Source organism: Hemiscyllium ocellatum, chromosome 14, assembly GCF_020745735.1.
Source record: "Hemiscyllium ocellatum isolate sHemOce1 chromosome 14, sHemOce1.pat.X.cur, whole genome shotgun sequence".
Lineage (NCBI taxonomy): Eukaryota > Metazoa > Chordata > Chondrichthyes > Orectolobiformes > Hemiscylliidae > Hemiscyllium > Hemiscyllium ocellatum.
The window spans coordinates 25,197,921-25,207,038 of record NC_083414.1 but is presented as its reverse complement, the minus strand read 5'-3'; the positions used below and the strand labels follow the sequence as shown (position 1 = coordinate 25,207,038).

The 9,118-nt window shown below is 37.7% G+C and overlaps 1 protein-coding gene across 3 annotated transcripts in view; it reads right to left on the bottom strand.

Moving 5' to 3' along the window:
- Window positions 1-2,358: 2,358 nt before the first annotated feature.
- slc6a11b (solute carrier family 6 member 11b) overlaps window positions 2,359-9,118 on the bottom strand; it is a 180,627-nt gene continuing 173,867 nt past the window's right edge. For all 3 annotated transcript variants that reach the window (XM_060835512.1, XM_060835513.1, XM_060835511.1), the window contains 3 exons: window positions 6,640-6,740; window positions 4,881-5,051; window positions 2,359-3,477 (listed from right to left, as the gene is read on the bottom strand). In XM_060835512.1, the coding sequence (XP_060691495.1) occupies window positions 3,319-3,477; window positions 4,881-5,051; window positions 6,640-6,740 (431 nt within the window). In that variant the 3' untranslated portion in view covers window positions 2,359-3,318. The remainder of the gene's footprint in view (window positions 3,478-4,880; window positions 5,052-6,639; window positions 6,741-9,118) is intronic.

Genomic DNA, 9,118 nt, shown 5'->3' with positions numbered 1-9,118 from the left:
GGTTCAGAAAATATTTACAAGGTTGTTGCCAGGGTTGGAGGATCTGAGCTACAGGGAGAGGTTGAACAGGCTGGGGCTGTTTTCCCTGAAGTGTCGGAGGCTGAGGGGAGACCTTATAGAAGTTTACAAAATTATGAGGGGCATGGATAGGATAAATAGACAAAGTCTTTTCCCTGGGTTCGGGGAGTCCAGAACTAGAGGGCATAGTTTTAGGGTGAGAGGGGAAAGATATAAGAGAGATCTAAGAGGCAACTTTTTTATGCAGAGCCTGGTACATGTATGGAATGAGCTGCCAGAGGATGTGGTGGAGGCTGGTACAATTGCAATATTTAAGAGGCATTTGGATGGGTATCTGAATAGAAAAGGTTTGGAGAGATATGGGCCAGGATGCTGGCAGGTGGGACTAGAGTCTGTTTCCATGCTGTACACCTCATGCGTAGTTTCTATACCTTACAAGCTTGCTGAAAACTGTTGAAAATCCTGTTTCTTTATACATCAGAATTTTATGTCTACGTCAAAGTTTCATGTCACATAAAAGATCTCACGATGTGTTAATTCACAAATCATCTGAAACTGTCAATACATGCAAACTGTTGCAGATGCTTATTCCAAAACTACTTTTCTCAAATGAAGCTTCATGACGTAACTGCCATTTATTATCCTTCAAGACCACTTATAAAAAGTTAGTGCATGAGGCATACACGGTCAAGATTCCACTTTCAAAGCCATCCTGTTTCTCTTGGGAAGTCTGTCATTGTACAATATAAAGAAGATTTGACTGTTAACTCTCAATATGTTCAACGATCCTCCAGGATCTCGAACAGTCTAGCTTCCAAGCAGTTTTCCCACACTCTATTGGTGCCTGCAATGGAATAGATTTCTCTCCTGCTGTAGCAAAGGAGAGTTGGCAACAAGAATTTCACATCTGGTAGTTGCTGCCTGTGCTCAGCTGACTAACCCCAAGCCTAAACATTGTTGTGATGTTTCTTTGAACTTCCTGCATTGAGGTGAAGAGCTATTAACTCTGGAGACAATGGTCTCCAAATCTGTAAAGTCAGCTCTAATAGAAACATCCTCACTCATTTCCCAATCCTTGTTATATCTACATATAAACCATACCACATCTTCACTAAATGCTATCACATCTCACCCAAATGAACTGGGTGGGATGTGATAGCATTTAGTGAAGATGTGAACTAAAAAGCAAACAATGCAGGACTTATATTGGTTGGAGAAGCTATAACAGTGGAACATGAAACAGGAGATCTTTACCAGGATCCCTGGGCATATTTCAATCTGCCATCATCTACCATCTAAGTTAACCATGAGGTAAAGTCTCTGTTTATAGAGATAGGAGAGTGACAACATGGACCTTAAGTCACTATCCTTAGCATTATGCCACCAACACTTTGGGGTAAGAACAGTATTATGCTTGATGAGATCCATCATCTTTCTTCTTGTATGAGATGAGGTGTTTAAAGTTGAGGATATGTCTGAAGTGATTTGTCCTTGTTCAGTTTTGTGTCTTCAGTTCTCCAGCAAGGGAACAGAGTAAACGAAAGGAAGAATGGCAATTGAGAAATTGGTGACAAATGACACGGGAGACCTGAAAGTAAGAGATGTAGTGGTTTTCTACCAGATGAAGTGGAGCGAGGACCTTTTGTAATGTGCCTGTAAGTGATTTCCATGTGTGTAGCTGGATAAGGATTGCACAAACTGCTGAACTATAACACATCACTAAACTACAGCACCTACCTCCCTGTGTTACATTATGAAAATTTAGTTGTTAAAGTAATACTTTAATTGTGCTCAGGAGGTTAAGAAAAATGTGTGTGAGTTAATTTGCTTGCACCAATGAAATGCATTGTAATTGGTGTGAGTAAGAAGGCTAGCACTCAGCATCAGTGCCACCTACCTCACAGGTAAAACAGGGACCTTTTCCTGGGCTGCTTGTTGTTTTGGACACCAAGAAACCTCGTCTCCTTTAATTTAATGTTCTCAAGGAGATCTTGGACATGTGCATCAGGAAAACCTGCATCATCTATCCTGTCCTTTTCTGGTACTCAATCCACATGATCCTACTTATGACAAAGGAAAACAGATGAGAGTTGTAGCAAAAGGGGGCAAACAAATGAGCCAAACTGTGTTCCTTCCTTAATTAGTTGCTCCCATTAAGCTGTTGAACAATGAAGATTGCTCTCCGATTTCAGTGCCCTCAAGCAGCTCACAGTTACTTTCCACAGGAAAGCCATCAACCTCTGGTTTCTTGACTTTTGTTCTCCTTTGAAATATTATTTGCAGCAATAGTGACACCTTTCTCCAGGCTAGAGATCAATTCCACAAACAAAGTGAACAGCATTGAGGTAAATTGATAATTTTATTTATCTTTTAAAAATGATGAGTAAGCAGACGATAAAATTTTGTGCCACAAAACTCTCCAGTGTGTGAAACAACTTGGCACCAAACCTAATACTGCAAATTCTTTTAAAAAGGGATGATTGCTTTGCCTTACTATGTACCAAAACATCTTCACAGAAACTAAAAAGATCCAATTATCCCCCCAACAATTTCTTGAAAATTTGTCTGAGAAAATAACAAATACCAGTAGGAAAGTTGAAATGTTTTTTAAAAATATCAGTAGTGGGTTATTCAATATCTATAGCAGACATTTACAAGCAGAGAACTTTAGTAATATATTTTGGACCTCACCAATCAAATATGTATGCATAAGGGACTTTGGTTAGGGAAAATATACAAGTGACAAAAGTTGCATCTATAGACATATTGTAAATTTAAAAGCTTTTAAATAACAAATTCCATCAAAAATGATTCAGAAGTGACAACTGAAGTTGTATTTAATTTGCCTCCTTAACATCGGAGACTTTTGTTGTACCTACCAAATGAATATAGGTAGGAGGCTCAAAAATAATGACTCCACAAACATGCGGTATGACTTGGAATGGCCTTTTTCATACTCACAGATGAGCAAGAATGTCCAATAAACACTGTGCCTTCCATAATGAAAAAGAGTTCCAAGTAGAAAAGTTTTACAACACATTATACATTGATTCCACACTAGAATTTCTACAAAACATTTACCAGTGTCACACTATTACATGAGCTCACTAATATCAAGTACTATATATAATCAGTTACTTATACAATCATTAAAAAGTCACTTTTTAAACAAGTATATAATGCTTAATTTTGAATTAACATGTTAATAATAAAGTTTGTGCAAAACAAGCAGGCCTCTATAATTAAGTGACATCATTTTTCTTTCTTGTATTTTTTTTAAAAAGAGACCAGGGAATTTGCTCAGAAGTGCGTCTCCTTCTCTGTGATGGCAGGAATACGTCCATCACCTTTAAGTTTACTGTCACAGTCATTAATTGTGCTGCAGCATGTCTCCATATTGAGTGATCCTACTCCTTTTCGTCGTAAGTCCAGACTGGGAGTTGTAAGCTTCTTAATTCTCTGTAATTGTAAAAAGAATTTTAAAAGAACACAATTCAGTGTTGGGGCTATTTATCTTTTTCTTTCCTTTTTGAAGGCGCACACCTCTGTAGGTCTATTATACCAGTTTAATGTAAGAGATTAGGCAAAAACAATTGACAGATTATTTATGAATTAACTCTAGTGAGCAGAAAGCAAGCTTCTAATCTGACATTTTGTGAAATTCTCATGTTTACTGGGAGCAGCCGGCCACATCACTCCTCTACTGTATATTGCCGGTATTCGTGAGAGGAATTGTGACACAGACTAATGAGTTATTGTTGTAAAAAGGGACTTAGCTGTAGATACAATGCAAAGCTCAAGCTACTGCGTACTCAGCAGAAGGAGGTGAGTTGCCTTGTGTGCAGTTAGCACATAAAAGTAAAAGAGAGAAATCAGAATTAACTAGAAAGTATACTGGAACCACAACTGATCTTAAATTCATTTAATTTCTGTGCACATGAGAATGCGAATTATTTCTCCTTCACTACTTTGGTGGTAACAAGGTCGCTTCTAGCATCTATATAGCTAACTTGAAAGTCGCACTTAATCATGTTGGAAGTTGGAGCAATTATATCAGAGGCGTTGGTAAAAAAGTACAAGGTTACAAATCGTATAAAAGCCACCTCTAGGTGGTGCAAAGAGCAAGTATGCATAAAATGTCAAGTGGATATTGTTCTCATGCTTTCGATTGAGGTACATTAAACACTAGAAAAATCGACTGAAATGATTTTGTTGAAACAGCTCTCATATACATTCTATTTGCACCTCCTTGCACACAAAAATAATAAAATCCTACATTATGGGTTCCGTTCCTGGTCAGAACAGTTTGTTGATTTTTAAACCTTACAAATCAGAAACCACAATCTCTAAACTTAATTTGATCTGCTGAGAAGATTTTGCCTAAAAAACAAATGCTGGTGTGACTCAAATAAAAGTACTTCAAATTTCCGCTCAGCCACATTTAAATTGTAACTGAGGTTTGTTGCTGGTCATGATAGTTTTCACTGAACAATTGTGTGGAGGAGTTTCACAGACTTGGTGAAAATCAAGAGTTACTGGTACCATCTGCACATGTGTAAGCAGTGGTGGCCATCTTTACCAGCCAACTTGGCATTTGCAATACACACTCCAAAGTTATAATATCTTCTTTTAACGAAGGAAATGTCACAGAAATAGGGGCTTGGAACAGCCAATGCAAGTAGTTGTGGAGCAAACAGGATAGTAAGTTGCTTTTTAGTTGGAACACAACTTACAAACTAGATTTTCAATACTCAGCACAAGGAGCATCAAACTATCTGGTTGTTTATTTGACAAGAAGCAGACAATGTAACTTGGTGATTCAGAATAATAATGATAGTATTTACATATCCAATTATAATTACCTGTAGAAAAGTTCCTTCAGTGTTCCAAATTTTGAAGATAAATCCTAGAGGTATACAAACCATGGAAGAAAGAGCTAGGGCCCATCCTAAAGCATAACCCCAGTCGGGATAGACGTATGTGTTGTTATATTTAAGTGGTTTATATCTCACAATGAAGAAAATGAAAATCGCCTGCAAGATAAAAGGTTCAGTAACATTTAAGACAAATATCTGCTTCAAATATTCTAATGTGCATTTTGTAAAACATCTTAAATTTCCTTCCCAAATATCTCACTCAGGATTCAATTATCTTGCAATACTGAAAACAAAACTGTTTTGCAGAAGTAACAATTTACTCTGGTTAACGTTTCAGGGTAGTGATCCTGCACAACGAAGAGTCGCCAACCCTACTTCTCTTTTGTTACATTCTCCTGCTAAGAATTTCCAGCATTTTGTGTTTAGTTTCACGTTTCCAATTTTAGAATTGCTCCAATCGAACTCTGGTGTTTGATTCTGATCTGACTCCACAGAGCAGCAGTCTTGGCCACCCTTTAGGAAGGTTACTGCTCAAAGCTTCATCATGGTACCCTATGCAGCATGACATCAGTCCAATGTCATTACAGGTGTGTGAAACTTTCTCTTACAACAACTTTAAAGAAGTGGGACGTTCAAAATTTACTATTCAAGGGGCCAACTAATATAGTTGGCTGGTTGGCAGTGACACAAGACTAAGGGTTCAATTCCTGTAGCAGTTGAGGTTACCATGAAGCCCCACTCTCTCAACCTCACCTGAGGGGTGTTAAACCACCATTTCTCTCTCTCAATAATCAAAGAATTGGACAATACTGATTTTATGTTTATGACATTCACATTCTGTTAGCTGGACTTTCAATAGTTACTTGGTTATTGTTGCTTATGTGTTGTATTCTTCACTTCCTGGCTTCATCCAATCAATTGTCCCCAGTTGGCTCATGAGTTGTGAACAGGGGACTGCGATAGGAAGATACACTGAATGTTGCCAGAGGCAGCCAATTAGGGGGCAATCACTGGGAGCCTTTTCGGGGAGAGCAGTCATGTTCTAATGTTGAAAGGTCCAGTCAGTGAACAAGACCTCCAACCATCTTTGCAATGAGACTAATGCCTGGTCATCAGCAGAGGTGGCAGTGGTGTGATTCAGGGGGACGAGGAGCACAGGGCAAAAATCAGAAGACATCTTGGTCTCTACAAAGGGAGACCTGCTACTCAGGGATACATCCTTTCTGTCATCTACAACTGTCAAATAACTTTAATCCCTTAAATGCATTGTAGCTTAAATCACCTACTGCAAGACCAGCTTGAATACATATTCTGATGTCAGATTTTTCAACATCCACAGTGAATTATTTTTGCACTAGTTTCACAGCCTGTCTCGTTCTCTACTCCTTTTCAAAACATAAACTCCACCAACGTATATTTTTGTAATAAAAATAGTGTCAATCAAATTCATGCTCTGAAGAGATAAGTACATAATTCTACACATAAACACATGCATAAGTGAATACATTTAAGAACACAAAAGAAGCCAAGTGTACTTGATGCAAAGTAAACTGCAGAAAGCAAGCTAGGTATAAAAGAAGAAATTAAAAACAAATACTATATAAATTATTACAAATAGAGGATGTAAAGTGCAATTATATTGTAAAATATGAAACACTGAGAACAACTAGAACATTATTCTTTTTTAACAGTGTGCGAAATGAAAGTCTTTGTCAAGGGGTACAGCAACAGCTTAAGAACTTACTGAACATATACCAGGAGTGATGAAATTCCAGCACCATTTAATTAAAATGAATGGCCTGTACCCAATCATGTCTTCAATATTGTCATAGAATCTGTTACTTCCTGTGAACATAAGAAAGATTAAAATATCAAGTATCACACCGTACATAAGACAGGTGATCTCATTATCTGCACGATTTAGTATGTGTGCAACATTTGATAATACTTTTAATCTGAACTGTTAGAGTAATGTATTTTGTTAGGCGAAAGTGAGGACTGCAGATGTTGGAGATCAGAGTCAAGATTAGAGTGGTGCTGGAAAAGTACAGCAGCTCAGGCAACATCCGAGGAGCGGGAAAATCAACATTTTGGGCAGGAGCCCTTCCCCAGGAATCCAACTTCTCGGTTGCTGCCTGACCTGCTGTGCTTTTCTAGCACCACCCTAATCTTGACTCTAATGTATCTGCTTTATAAGTTTTCTTGCATATGTAGGCGTGGAACACTCTAGACATTTTATTTCAAAAATTAAGGTAAGTTATTCCATCAGTCTGTTCTAAAGAGCTCAGGAGACATTTTGTATGCAGGAAACTTGATATTTCCATAATTACTATGTATTAATAACACTGTCTGATTCTTTTTCTTTCTGAGATTGGCTTCTAAATAAGTAGAATGCTCACAGTGATACATATCTGACATTGAAAAACTGGAGCAAGTCAAAGGTAAAAATATTTAATATTTTCCCCTTGAAATACCACGTCTAAAAAAAATCATATCTCCACAGTGTCACTAGCTAGCTATAATTTACCGATGAGTTCATCATTCATAAGCTTTCCAAAGAGGCTCATAAAATAAAACAATAATTGTGTTTTACTGAGAGGCTACACAGTGGCATTATGACTAAAATGGCCACCCCCACGTAAATGCTGATCTTCTTAGAGGAGATCTGCCACATAATAAAACAACCAGTAAGAATTTGACATTTTTGAAGCTAGGAAGACTTCAGTACTGTCCACCTTCAAAACATAATGTTTCAGATTCTGTAACCATTGGTGGCACTTTCTGTTGACTTTAAAATAGCTTACCGCAAAGATCTAGCAAATGTTTATGGCATATAATTAATTCTGGTGCTAGCTATAGGGGACCTCTGGCATTTAGTCGCAGCTTTATAATCAAGCAGGCTGAACAACTACATTGAAGAATTCGAACAGACAGCAAATCAGGAATGAAAAAGGAAGATTATTTAATAATTTTTCAGAAAACAAAATAAAGATTGGAAAGCAAGGATTAACATGGAAATCCAAAGTTTCATAAAACTTACTTTTTTTTTGGATTACTTTAAATGTTCTTGTAATTTTAACATGGAATAGGGAAATACGATGTCTCACAAATAGAAAATTATGTCTTCATGGTTGGAGAGGCTACTGAACGCTAATAATGACTTAGCATGCTGTAAAAACAACTGGTGGGACATGATTGAAAAAGGGGCAACCTTTACATGTGCTTTACGGCTAAAATAATAGTGACAACGTGGAAACTCACATCAACTCATTAATTTCTAATTATTCCCAACAGCAAGCATTTCAATAGCACGTACTTTGAATGAATACTGAGAGCAAAGTCTATTGAATGTAGTTGCAGCTGCAGACGGCAGAATTTATTATTAATTTCCCAATAATGACAGTGAACAATGTCTATTTCACCATCATTATACAAATTCCCGGCCATTAATACAAAAGATTCGTGCTTCTTTGATGTACAAGAGTTTGAAAATTAGAGGCTGCTTTACAACAGCACCATCTACTGTCTCATTAGTATGGCAGCCTCCTTCATTCATTTGTAAACATCTTAAAACATGGAAACACAGAGACCGGTAGGAGTAGGCCTTTTGATCCTTCAAGCCTGCTCCGCCATTTAATATGATCATGGATGATCATCCAACTTGATCGCCTAGACTGTCTTTCTTTTCAGGTTTAAGGAAAATAAACAGTTATGTTGGAATTAGAATGATATATTGTTACATGGGGTTGAAAAACCTATCAGCTGTGGTTGACTGGCGGAGCAGACTCGATGGGCCGAATGGCCTAATGTCTGCCCCTATGTCTTACGGTCTTATATATATAGCTGATAGAAGTGGCATTGTACATTAGCTTTCAACACTAATTATTAATTACATAAATCTTCAGGACAACTTTACAATCTCCTGCCAGTGGGTTGGCAGGTGAGAGGCTGTAAAAACTTTTTAGGTGACCTTTTAGCCATCTTGCTTCTCCCTTCCAACTTACTGCAATTTTAAAGGCCCAGTTTGCCCTAGTTGAGGTCTTCAAGAGACAATACACTGGTCACTGATGAAAGGGGATGTGTGCTTGGCCCCAGAAGCAAAAACAGGGTCACCTTCATTGCTCGCGCTTTGTCAAGTCGAGTCATGTCACTCAAATCTGCACTTCCTGGGCCCATCTGCTCTCCTTCTTTGTTTCACTTTTGCTTCTACTCTTTTGTTTTAC